A 14,123-nucleotide genomic window follows, 5' to 3' on the forward strand; every position below is an offset into this window, starting at 1 on the left:
AGAAACATTATTTGCTCCTTCTAGGCAATTGTAGGCATATTATCAAGGGCATTTAAAAAATAATTCAAGAATTGCCTCTTTGGTCTCTTTGATGCAAATTAATTAACTGAAAACTACAGAATTTATATTAGGGTACTTCTGGAAAATTGTCATCAATGGTCTATTAACATTCCTCATCCCACCTTGCTTTAGTGCACAAACAAGTGGGGAGGGGAATGACAGAGACTGTTTCAAAGTACACTTTAACATCTAAATTATTTCACTAGAACACATACAATGCAGAACAGAAATAAAAATAGATCTGTAATTTAATTGTGGGCCAGATAGCAGCACAATGCATGCAAAGTGTGATAAATCTAATTAACATTTTTACCCCTTTCTTTGAAAGGAGTTAGGAGTTAGAGCGTTTATGCAGACTCAAGCAATTAAATAAATAAATAAAATAATGAATAGAAAAAAAGTGAGTTTCTGATACTTTTGTCACCATCTCTACAATATATTTATCTTTTATTTAAAATGCAAAGGCATTTCTATTGCAATGTCTAAGAAAGTAATATTTCTTTCGAGAATAAAATATTTATCCTACAAAAAATGCTTAGAAGGAGTACAACCCAGTGATTTTGTTAGTTATTTTACAAATCTCAGTATTTCATGGTTGAAGGCTTTATGGTTTTGAAACATAATGCACTACCCACATACGGTAATTCATAGTGATATAATCGTAAAAACAGGGGGGGAGAATAAAATACTAGAAATGAAAATACTTATTATGTCATGCAACACTCACACCCTTGATATTTAAGCCAAAAGCATTAATGTAAACACTGGCATGGACCTTAATAAAGTACTACAATATTTTAAGATAACACAATATTAAGAATAAGAATTTAGTCTTATTTAGACATACTGTATATTGTACAAATAAGACACATATTGTTATATATTTCCCAGGTAAAACAGACAGGAAGCACAACCAGATGGGCTAACTCTCCTTTATTGTAAAGCTACAGTATATTAACAGAATCTTACAAGTTTGAAAGTACAAGTCTCCCAGGATCTCCATAACAGCCTGAGAAGCTATGGAGGGTCTGTTCTGAGTCTCTTCCGCTGCCCATTATGCAGCTGTGAGTTATGTCCTCTTCTATCTAACCTAGACAGCACTTTCTTGCCCTGATTCTCAAGGTCTTTTTCACATGCCACTGCATATATACGGTCATATAAACTGCACAGTATTTATTTGCCATATATGTTATATGATTTAGTGGTTAAGGCACCAGATTAGAAACCAGAAAACCATGAGTTCTAATCCCACTTTAGCCATGAAAGCCAGCTGGGTGACTTTGAGCTACAGGTAGTCACTGTCAGCCCAACTCACCTCACAGGATTGTTGTGAGGAAAACAGGAGGGGGAAGCAGTATTAAATATGTATTTGAGTTGTTCATAAAAATAATAAAGGTGGGTCTGCACTAATTATTAAATTAATTACTCCCTAAACCAATCTATTTAAGCATATAATAAAAATGAAAATTTGCATTTATAGGGGGCAAACTGGAATGTACTGGAAGAATGAAAGAAATGAGCAGACTAACCAGCTATTTATGCACAACCAGAGGAAAAAAAAAATAAATGTAATTATTATCTCTCAGCCTTCGAGCACTCGCTTTCATTAGTGTAACAAACATTAATAATGCTTTTCTGGATAACAGAGTAATGTAACTTGATTTAGGATTGCCATACACTCCAGACTTCGACTGGATTCTACGAATATCTCCCCAAAACCCACTGAAGAAATTAGCCTGTCTTCCCTGCTTTCACAATTTCATTTCAGTTTTTGCCACACTCTGTTTAGATAAAACGGGAAATGTGCTGGAAGCAGAGTGGATAAAAATCAATGATTTTTTTAAAAAAATCAAAAAATCTGATTTAAAATTTATAGCTTCCTTTAAGAAATCCCCTCAACTCTCTAGCAAAAAAAAGGAGGGGAGTGTGTGGGATGGAAGCAATTCTACTACTAATAGCCAGCTATATTTCATACAAGGTGGCATATGGAAGAGCCTGTATGCTTTGTTCAAAAAAGGCACAACACAGATGCAAAAAGTTATAAAAGACTTTATAGTCATTTAATACACCCACCCATCCCATTCACAGAATGGGACTCTTAGCATTAGCCTCAAGCAGAACTTGCATTTCCATCAATTCTTCTGACACAGCTTAAAAAATACATGGCGGGTTTTTGCTTATTATACAGAAATGTCGGTGTTTTGCATTTCCATAAAATTCTTTTAAAATTTCAAATAATTCCATTGCCCCAAAGACATTGAGAACGCTAGTCAAAATATTAAGGCAAACAGTTGCCGTCACACTATAGAATTTCTGCCTGATCTTTATAAACTTTTTGAAGCTCTTTAGCTCTAAGTTGTTCTGATTTTTTTTTCATTTCAAACCAGCATTAAAGGATCAAGACAGCTTTGATTAATTTATGGATGACCTCCAGAACATTGAATACAGGGCACAGTACAGGATGCACTGGATAGACTGGTTTTTAAAAGCATTTTATTCTTGAAACAATTATAAGTTTCCAATTTGCTATTGGGCACAAAGAAACTCCTGCTGAAAATATGTAAAGCCTTAAACACTCTGCAGAGAAAAGTAAAAAAAAAAAAAAAAACCAGGCAAGATGATATTTGTATATGTGTTGCTACCTCCAACTTCCTGTTTCTTTCCTTTCTGCAGATGCCTCTGAGACAGAGGTGAAATTCAGCAGGTTCTGGAGAACCGGTAGCGGAAATTTTGAGCAGTTCGGAGAACCGGCAAATACCACCTCTAGCTGGCCCCCGAGTGGGGAGGGAATGAGGATTTTGCAATATCCTTCCCCCAGGAGTGGGGTGGGAATGGAGATATTTACAGTATCCTTCCCCTGCCATGCCCACCAAGCCACACCACACCTACCAAGCCACACCCACAGAACCAGTAGAAAAAAATTCGGATTTCACCACTGCTCTGAGATCAAGATATTTGAGGAACTGCAGTCTTCTGTATCAACCAGTCTAGTGTTAGATGTCAATTCTTTTCATATGTCTCCCTAGTAGGTTCAGGTTGGCCTGGGAGACCTGGACAAATAGGTCATTTCTTCTAGAGCTCCCATTCAAAGAAGGCCAACTTTATTCCTCATTATCCTGAAAAGTACCATATTTTAAAGGAAAGCATATTACTTTCTGAATCTTATGATTTCTGTTTTCAAAGGGGGGAGGGGGAATTGTCAGGCTCAAAAGATCAAGTCCGCACATGAATTAATATTTAAAAGGCACACTCTAAAGCCAACATATTTGTTTTCAAATCCCACTCTAAAAATTAATTTAGAAAAGCTTTTTAATTTTTTTAAAAAAATCCACAAAGCCTTAAAAAAAGAATCCAGGTCTGCTTCCGAAGGGAAGGAATAGAAATATTAAATTGTAAAACTGTGAAATGGGCAGTGCCACTTCATTCAGTAACCAGATAATATAAAAACCGAAGAAATGCTTAAACAAGTTATTGTGTTATGAAATTACTGTATTCAATCAACTTAAAAATTACAAGAAAATGTAACCTTTTTTAATGAATTCTACCTTTGTGGAACCTTTCCAATTAGCTTGCCTCCAGAGGAACATTTAAATATTGAAGAATATTCTCAAATATGTTCTCCACTTCAAAATTAATACATGGTAAAAGCAAGCCATTCTGATGTGAGTTCAAATCTCACCAGGCTCAAGGTTGACTCAGCCTTCCATCCTTCCAAGGTAGGTAAATTGAGGACCCGGATTGTGGGGGCAATAAACTGACTTTGTAGAAACACCGATTATGGGGGGCCAAAAGCCCTAATAAGCAAGTATATACAAAAGAATGAAGGCTATTGCTATAAGTGCATTGTAAGCCGCCCTGAGTCTTCGGAGAAGGGCGGCATATAAATTGAACAAACAAACAAATCAATCAATCAATCAATCAATCAATCAATGGGATTACCTTAGATTCTTACACTATACCAATATGGCTTAAAGAACTGAGAAGTAATCAGTAGGCCGGGAAAAATGTTTGACAGCTATATTGTCTTCCACTGTATGGAACAATTTACACTTTCTCAAGGATCAACTGGTTCATTTTGGATTACCAACACAGGATGAGCTATCTGGAGCATCTGATTCTTTGGCAAGAGCTGTCCAGAAATGAAAAAATCCTGGGAAATCCTTCAGCAATCCCATTTGAAACACGTCCATATCAGAGGTGGGTTTCAGCAGGTTCTGACCAGTTCTGGAGAACCAGTAGCGGAAATTGTGAGTAGTTCGGAGAACCGGTAAATACCACTTCTGACTGGCCCCGCCCCCATCTATTCTCTGCCTCCCGAGTCCCAGTTGATCGGGAGGAAATGGGGATTTTGCAGTAACCTTCCCCTGGAGTGGGGAGGGAATGGAGGTTTTACAGTATCCTTCCCCTGCCATGCCCACCAAGCCACACCCACAGAACCGGTAGTAAAAAAAATTGAAACCCACCACTGGTCCATATATTTTCTGACTGGTGTCCCAGCTCAATAATTTCTAGCAATGCTGATTTTTGAAGAAGAGGAGGACTGGTTTATAGAAGGAAAAGATCACATTACAGTATCAACCCCAGTAGGAATAGAAATAAATAATTATAGACAAGAAGATAGAAGAGACCATACAAAGGAAATGACTTCTAACTCAAAAAATGAATGGACACTCACTCCCTATTGAGCTCTACAGTCAAGCAGAAAGAGTTGAAAATGGCAAAGGATGAAATTCTTTAAAATTCCAACCAAAGAAATAAATGAAAATTCACACACACGCGCCCTCCAGATCCTCAGAAGGGAAAGATTGAGAAGGCTAAAGGGATAGCTCCAATCGATGAAACAATAAAAATGGAAGGAAGAGCACAACATGTCCCATTGTCCCAGTCTTTCATGATGTGAAGGAGTAAGGAGGCATATGTTCCACTGAGGGAAATGGTAAAGAGTGTTACGGTCTGTTCATGTTCTTCTGAAGCAGAAGGTGAAGGGCCTAATCTGACAAGTTGTCAGGCTCAAACATCAGGAGGCAATCAATTATCTTTGAAGCCAATAACAGCGGCAATGAGCAGGAGCAGATGATAGGCAAATAATATGGAGCCAGATATTGGCGGGTCACCCAGAAAAAGGGCATGCTGGCAAACTTGAATGACAAAGCAAAGGCAATCTGCTTGGCAGGGATGACAATGATCTAAATGAACAGTGCCCATAGCTGGAGCTACTCAGCAGTAGTTACCAGGACCTCGGTGTCCACTGTAAACAAGCCCCCAAAATCAGACCTATATTCCTGTATCTTTACTCTCGTCAGGGTTTATGACTCAAACTGGATTGTGGAATTCCTTTGTGTTTGAATCTTAGGCTGATACAGAACATTCTTGTTTCTCTGCCCCACCTCACCCCTTTTACCTGGACCTGCTTCCCATTAACTGCCGATCTTTTAACCCTAACTCTTGTTTGTTGTGGCTACAATTCTGGACTGTAAACCTCTGGGTTTTTTCCTCCCTGGACTCTCTGCTTCAAGCTGCATTGGCATGGCTGGTAGACAAGATCTCACTTTCCCTGGAGTTTGTGCCTGAGTGTTTAAGCTGAGTGTTCTATTCATGTTGTGTTCGTTGTCTGAATTACAATCCCATTATTAAACTAGTTGCAACTTGCTACTATATGAGTGTTCAGTCAAGAAAAGGATAAAGAGAAAAGGAGAGGTGGTGTAAGAATTGAAGCCAGTGAGGCAGGAATCACTGATTCTCATGCTTGAGACAGCCATATTGTAAACAAGGGACAGAAGGCAGAAGCCCTCAAAACTGAGCAGTTACACAGCAGTTGATTCAAAAAGGCGAGAACAGCTCTAGAATGAAACCTGGAGACTAGCATATACAGACAGCATGATTCCACTATATTGTTAGACAGAATATTTCTTGATATATGTGACTTCTTAATTTACCCTGCAGGAAATCTATACATCCAAACCTCTTGTGTCTGCTTGGGGCCACAAAACAGAGATAGTGTATAACTGCTTTACTGACTCTGAAAGCCATCTTTGCCCCCAAAGCCTCCAAAACATTCAAAGATTCCTAGGAATACAGGTTTAAAAACAGTGCCATAACAGAACACAAACATTAAACCTTCATAATCCACTTCCGATTCATCAGGATTGCTGGCCAAATGTATAACTATTCAAAATGCTGTAGAGATAACTGGAAAGTATTTTCTCTGGCTGGTGAAAAATTTAAAGTAGATTATTTTGTCATGGAATGCTCTATAACGGAATTACAAGCTTTAATTTGTATAGTACAGTCTAAGATAATAAAACATTGGGAAGATTTTTATTCCGAGAAAAGTAATTCAATCTGTTACGGTACAAACAAAAATAAAAATGCAACCCAACATATGTCATCAATATTTTTGTTGTGATCCCGAGACATCTGAAAGCATACTCCTGTAGAAAGATGTAATCATAGAAATCTTCTACTTCCATAATAAAACTTTCTATGGAATGGGGGAAGGGCTGTCCATTTTTTATATAACTTAAGAAATCAATAATTTCCATATAAATTCAGTCCAAATGAGTACATACCTTCCACAATTATAGTTTCCCATAGAAGATTTAATGAGCCTTCATATATAAACTCGTGCATCACTATTTTAGGGGAGGTGCTAAGACTGCAAAGGAGAAGCAGCTATTTATGAGCCAAGGTGGCACAGTGTTTAGAGTGCAGTACTGCAGGCTATTTCTGCTGGCTGCCAGCTACCTGCAATTTGGCAGTTCAAATCTCACCAGGCTCAGGGTTGACTCAGCCTTCCATCCTTCCGAGATGGGTAAAATGAGGACCCAGATTGTTGAGGGCAATATGCTGACTCGGGAAACTGCTTAGAGAGGGCTATAAAGCACTGTAAAGCGGTACATAAGTCTAAGTGCTATTGCTAGTGTTAATGAGCTCCTCTTAATTTTTCTATGTAACCAAACAGTTATTATATACTATTTCATTTTTATCCATTTTTTAAAATTTTAATAAGTGTACCATGGGGGGGTTTAATCTCAAGATCCCCTAATGTAGAAGAGCCTCTTATTACTTTGGAAGCAAAATCAGCAACAAAATGATTGGTAAGCACAATATAAAAAGGGCCAAACATGGCTGTTCCATCAAGAAACAATGCAGAAGAACCATCAAATCACAGAAAGCAGCAGTAATCAGTTACCAAACCCAAGAATTAATGGATATGAAGGATGAAGAATATAAGCACCTTTCATTCCATGATTATACATTTAGCTGGGAAGCTTGCAAACTAATATCTTAACATAAAACTACCAGTACCTAAAAGACTTGGAATTATGCTATTTCATCTCAATAGCACACAAAATGTGGTAGGCACACCAATTACTGAGTAATACCTATTTTCATATATCTGGAGCAAATTTCTGGCTTAGTATCTTTGGACATGTGAACATCTGTAATTATTCCTTTCAGTTAAACTTTATACCTACATAAACAGGCAAGACTACTTAAAATCAGCATTACATAACAGTCAGTTCAATTTATTTTTAATATGAGAAGTGTTTCTGACAACGTCATTGGAAACATATGTAGCAGGATTTGATTTTGATCGCTTTAGGATATATTTGTTAGATGATTAATCAAGGGGTTTTTGTATTAAAACAGAGAGTACTCTTGGAGCTAATAAGACTTACAAAACAAACACTCTGCAGTACGTGAGTCCCTTAGTAATCCTCTGACAATCGCTCTGCAAGGCTGAAGGCCCTCTGAGCAGCACAAAGGTGGTGCTGAAAAATTTGAGTCACCTTCAAGGAGCCTCTGCTGAATTAAAGACTCTTCTGCAACCAGAAGGCACTCTTATATTAATAAAAGAGCAAGTATCAATCGAGAAAGTTGCCTCCATTTAATATTAGTCAATATATAACTTTTCATTGATATTTGTAGCTCAGGGTTGAGTTGTGAGGTCCTTGATGGTCTATCAGCTTGGTGGTTTTCTTGCATTTGTTTCATTACCAAACTAGATAATATTATCAGTGCTGAGTTTGGTAATGAAATATCTGCAAAAAAACTCAAAAAACCACAAGTTCAGGGAGCATCCAATGTGTAGAACTGGAATTATGTAGATAAGACCAAAGATTTATCATTATGGTTGCCTGCCCAAGTTTTACACAAAGCATCATTCATTAATTCTGAAATCAAAATATTTTTATTAAGCTACTGCATCCCATTGATTTAATTAATTTAATTGCATCCCATTTAATTAATTATATTAAGAACGTTTTAAACAGGTCTTCAGGAATATAGATCCTTTTTAAAGTTACAATGCAATCTGAAATTCCAAGAGAAGCAAAAAGATTCCATTGTGGAAAGTAGTATCTGCTTTCTATAATTTTTGTTGCATGCTACTGGCTGCCAAATTGGGTTTTTTTGTCTATTACTTTGATTATTTTTCACATAAAATTAAAGGTCTGGACTCTGAAAGTAGGAGAGCATCCCCATTCTTTTTCACCCAAGGAAAGAATTTCCAGGGACGAGAGTACAAACCCACAATAGTGATTTCGGATACTGTCCATTCTCAGTGTTAAAACTACATCTACAAATCTTGTGAATAAATATTCCATTACAGTCATCATGAATTCTGAAAAACTCTACTGCAGGGGGTAGTAACTTCCATCTACTTAAAAGCTGCATCAAACTTTTTCCCAGGAGGAGGACGGGGAGAAAGAGAAAGCTCAGATATAAGATGCACCAGATTTGAGTGATATGAACCAATCACATAAACAGTGTGATAACTATTTTTACTTGTATTACTTAGGGAAATTTTGAGCTAAGTCTCTCTCCCTTATGTGTGAAATGCAATAATGCATTTACATTCTGTTTTTTAATCAACCAAATGCAATTAAAGCGTAAGTGTTCAATTGTAATTTTTTTTTTGTTACCTGTAAATGTATTTATTTGCTAAATATACAGCTTTTCTTACTAACAGTAGGTTTTAACCTACTGTAGTGCATCCACGTACAAATTCCACTTAAATAATTATTGGTTTGTGTGTAGGCTTTTTCTTCTCCTTATTGTGTAGAATAAGGCTTGATGGCTCAGCGGTTAAAGACACAGAGTTTGTCAGCTGAAGAACTGACAGCCCAGGTTCGAGACCTGAGCTCCGCGCAACTGGGTGAGCTCCCGTTACTTGCCCAGCTCCTACCCACCTAGCATTTCGAAAGCATGCAAATGTAAGTAGATTAATGGATACCACTTTGGTGGGAAGGTAACAGCGTTTCATATGTCTTTCGCATACAGCCATGCCATATGACCACAGAAGCATCTTCAGACATGTGGCTCCCTCGGCTAGGAAACAGAGATGAGCACTGTGCCCTAGAGTTAGACAAAACTGATAGGGAAACCTTTTATTCTGTAGAACCCTTTACTATCTGCTTACTTTGGCCAACAGAATCATATTAATTTCACCAATGTTAAAAAAAAAAACACATGCAATGCTCTCTTTTCCCTGCTGCCTCTACTGTTACTCCTTTAAGGTAGCAGGAGAAAGTAGTAGTACCCACCGTACTCAGTGCCCATAATGATCATTGAAACAAAAATATCGATAAAATTCTTTCCAACAACACTGTATGAGAGAGGAGGAGAACCATATAGCTGCATTACCTGAGAAGTGGAAGCGTGACATTTCAAACAGAAAAGATGTAATTTGTGACCATGCATTTTTATTAAAGTAAGATATTTCTCAGTGATAATTGAAGCTAGTCTTGATACCTCCTTGATCAAAGGCCTTAAATACTATTGGAAAACAATGGAAGAGAAATTCATCATAGTTAAGTCATTGTAGGACATAAATGGCTGGATAAAATAGGCTTTTGGCTTGATTCAGGAGGATTTTTCTTATATTCTTTATTTCCAGAACAAAACAGCAAGTATCTTAGAATATGTCCATGAGGCCATCCATTTGTTCCAAAGATTTTTCTACTCCAATAGTACTTAAAAACCTGCTGAGGTTTTTTTTGCGGATATTAATTCTCAAAGAAAATACTATAATTCATGCTCTTCCATGATCAACAAGAAACTTCAGCCTTGAATAACCAAACAACTATCGGACAGAGACAAGACATTAAATTTTAGTCTAAACATTAGGCAAAAAATCTCTCCACAACTCCAGAATGTCTGGTCAAAGGTAAATGCTTACCATGGTTTTTACATATGTTATGGGAGCAAATATGAGTTATGTTATTCTAAAACTAAGTGCATTGCTAATTTTGAAACAGAAATTTTTATTTGATAGATTTCTATTTACCTAAGTAGGGAAATATGGATTTTTCCCCCCATTTTTAAAAAGAAAAAAAGTTATTAGGTATATATGAAACTCAGAACATAGTCTGTCATGCCTTGATTACTAAAGTTCATGTTCCTACCATTCTAAGATCAATTTTACATGGTTTCACATTAACTACAGTTGAAGGAGTAAATGAACAAACATGTCTCATACAACAGCAAATCAAGGCTGGCTTTGGCTTTCCAGCATCTCACACCTTTTGTTCAGTATCCCAACTGAACAATTCCTGGATTTTTAGAATTATTTTTTTAAAGTGTTTTTTTTAAAAAAATGACCAGTTAGAGTCAGGTATCTTGAAGAAATTTCCAGGTAGAGTGTATGACTGTTATGAAATGCCACTATTCTCAGACAAGGACTTGAAAATAATCTCTCAAATTGCTCAGATCTATTTTACCATTTGTATGATAGAGATAGTCCTTGATTTATAACCATTCATTTAGAGACCATTTGAAGTAACAACACTGAAAAAAGTGACTTATGACTGTTTTTCATGCTTACAACCATTGTTAGCATCCCCATGGTTACATGATCAAAATCTGGATGTTTGGCAACTGGCATGTATTTTTGACAGTTGCAGTGTCCCAGGGTCAAGCGATCACCTTTTGCGACCTTCTGACAAGCAATAGAAACAGGGAATCCAGATTCACTTAACAACAGCAGAGATTCACTTAACAGCTGTGACAAGAAAGATCATAAAATAGGGCAAAGCTCACTTGACAACTGTCTTGCTTAGCAAGAGAAATTTTGGGCTCAATTGTAGTTGTAAATTGAGGACTATCTGTATGCCATATCATTACTTGGGATTGGAACTTACTATAATAGTATTTTATTTGGATTTATTTTAGTAACTGTTCTTAATTATTTTAGACTCCATTATACTTACTGTTTGTCTTTTATAGCACATATACATATATCTAGAAGGATGCAGTACCTCTTTTATTCAATATTTTGTTTGTATCTGGACTTACAGCTGTAATAAAATGGAATTGAACTGAATTATTATTTTCAAAAAGCATTTTTAGAAAAATGGCTGGGAGAATCAGATCCATGCAATATAAAACAGAGAACAATCCCCCCCCCCCCGCCTGTGTCTTTTCAGTACAAAATTCCAGAAAGGAGCAGACATGATGATGATGATATATGATCACCTCTTCCCTGCCACTTCTGATCCTTAGCTTTTACTCCTAAAAAATAGCTGCTGCCTAAAGATACATTAACCATCAGTCCAGGCTATTGGAACCAATATCTGGACCATGAGCTGGGCAAAATAACCACTAAACAATCTACACCTATAAATTGTGATTAAAGCACAGCAGTTAGACATACCGTTTCCTTAAAAAACAGTAAGTAATAACATCCTAGAAGAAAACATTAACATTGGAATACCACTTCTGAGGCTTTTCTTAAAAGATTATTTCAAGTGCAGACATACCATGACTCACTAGTCAAATGTAGGTGAAGTGAATTACTGACTCTTTATTTTACAACAAAACTTCTTATGTGTTACTCTGGGAATACAAAAGTGAGCAACTGTAAATATTTTTTTTTAAAAAAACACTGTATTTTCTCTTCTTTATTATGGTCACTGAAATGATATGGAAGAAAAGAAATATACTGATGATAAGATAGCTATATTTCCCAACCAACAAAGTTAGATGAGTTTCTGTTATTTTGGGGTGCTGAATAAGAATTATATATTAGGAAGAATATCATAGCAACACAATTAAAGGCAATATAAGCAAAATAACTTTACGGCAGTGGTCTCCAACCTTTCCGGGTTGGCGGCCCGATGGTGGCCAGTGGGGGGGAGGATGGTTGCGCACGCATGCCGCTTTCATAAATGCCGCTTTGTGTGCACGCACATGCTCACCTACCACTTTCACTGTCTGGTTCCAAACAGGCTGCAGCCCAACACTGGGGGCTGGACCGAAGGTTGGGGAACCCTGATTTATGGTACACAATCAGATTCGTCCATAGATTTACAATGGTCTTCCGGGTGCGATTCAAGGTGTTGGTCACCACCTTTAAAGCGCTCCATGGCATAGGACCCGGGTACCTTCGAGACCGACTTCTGCCACCAATAGCCTCCCACCGGCCAGTTCGCTCCCACAGAGAGGGTCTCCTCAGGGTGCCATCGGCCAAGTTATGTCGGCTGGCAACACCCAGGAGGAGGGCCTTCTCTGTGGGAGCCCCAGCCCTGTGGAATGAACTGTCCCCGGAAATACGTAAGATCTCTGACCTCCAGGTATTTCGCTGTGCACTGAAGACCCTGTTGTTCCGCCAGGCCGGGCTATTAACATAATTTTAAATTGGGGTATTTTAAATTTCTGGGGTTTTAAATGGAGCCGAATTTATTTAATAATTTTAAATTTTTAATTGATGTTTGTCTTGTGTTTTTAAATAGGCTGTACACTGCCCTGAGTCCTTCAGGAGAAGGGCGGTATAGAAATAAAATTATACTTAAAATTATACTTATAAGACATGGCAAAAGTATGTAACTACAATTCTTAAAAATCTCCAGTAGTGAAACACTGGCTAAAAAATTTTACAGGATGTGCAAACCTATAAATAAAAATGAGCACATAACACATGAACACATACAATAATTTTTATATCAGGAAGGAACTGAAAAAACATAGATGCTAAAAATGATATAAAATATGTGGGTTTTACAATACTCCTCTATATGCATTTTTCACCAAATTCATAAAAGTAATAACCCAATTGACCCTGATTGGTTAAGTAACATACACTCGTACACTAGTAATATTTCCGGGTAAAATATTTGCCATGGACTGATGTGTTTGTGATTCTACCACAATCACTTGAATTAAGGAATACTATATGTAATCTTAAAAGTAGATTCATCACTCCCATGACTGACGAAAACAATGTTTTCAGCAAAATAGCTCTATTTAGCTTCCATTTTAACATTTCTAAAACTAGAAAAATATGAACTTTAATTATTGTACATTAGAAATACTTATCTTTCACATTATATATTAATTACTAAATCTCAAACAGGGATTTGGTAGGTAAGTTTTATTCAAGCTGAGTAATGACCATCAAATGCCTGTTTCTAATTGGAAATCTTCCCCAGGCATATTAGATACTCCTTTCTTTAAAGAGAGGATTCCTAGAAACACTTAAATAGAAGTAGTCCTTGCTATATATACTGGGGTTTATTTCTTACCAGTGAGGATCTCAGATATGACTTCATTTTGGCCTAGTATCCTGTTTTAACCTAGATACTATGTTTTTTCAGCTGTGATGTATTACTTAGGATGATGTATGAATCTAACCATGTGAGCAGTAAGTGAATATAAAACTGTAGCTTTAGTTTACTCACAAATCCCATGAAATTACTAACCAAAGGGTAACAACTTAAAAAATATTATTCTTTATAAACTGTTCTTTGTAATAAACAGAACACATTGTCTCTGTGGGAATTCACAAGTTAAAAGAAGCTGGGCGTTTAGTACTTTTTATTTCTTTCAAAGTAAACATATTTGAGCCATAAAATCTTTGGGCCTTATTTTCTTTTTTTCTGAGATGTATTCAGAACTTATTGTTATCACAAAGCAAACAAGAGATCTTCCTGGTAAGTTTATTGAGTAACTGCAGTTGGATTACTCTCAACTGAACCTACCTCACATTCTTACTGCAATGGCAGAGGTTGGTGAGTGAGAAGGAAGAGCCTGAGGTCCTAAAGCAGGATATAAATCTCTAAATA

General features: G+C 36.8%; 1 protein-coding gene across 1 annotated transcript in view; it reads right to left on the reverse strand.

The window, feature by feature from the left end:
- The window catches only part of HELZ (helicase with zinc finger), a 129,741-nt gene that overhangs the window by 112,886 nt on the left and 2,732 nt on the right, over nt 1–14,123 (reverse strand). Inside the window, 1 exon segment of the mRNA XM_070937734.1 lies at nt 11,274–11,360. Within this exon segment, the coding sequence (XP_070793835.1) occupies nt 11,274–11,300 (27 nt within the window). The 5' untranslated portion in view covers nt 11,301–11,360.

Source organism: Pituophis catenifer, unplaced genomic scaffold, assembly GCF_029215685.1.
Source record: "Pituophis catenifer annectens isolate HBS135680 unplaced genomic scaffold, rPitCat1.0.hap2 SCAF_2, whole genome shotgun sequence".
Taxonomy (NCBI): Eukaryota; Metazoa; Chordata; class Lepidosauria; order Squamata; family Colubridae; genus Pituophis; species Pituophis catenifer.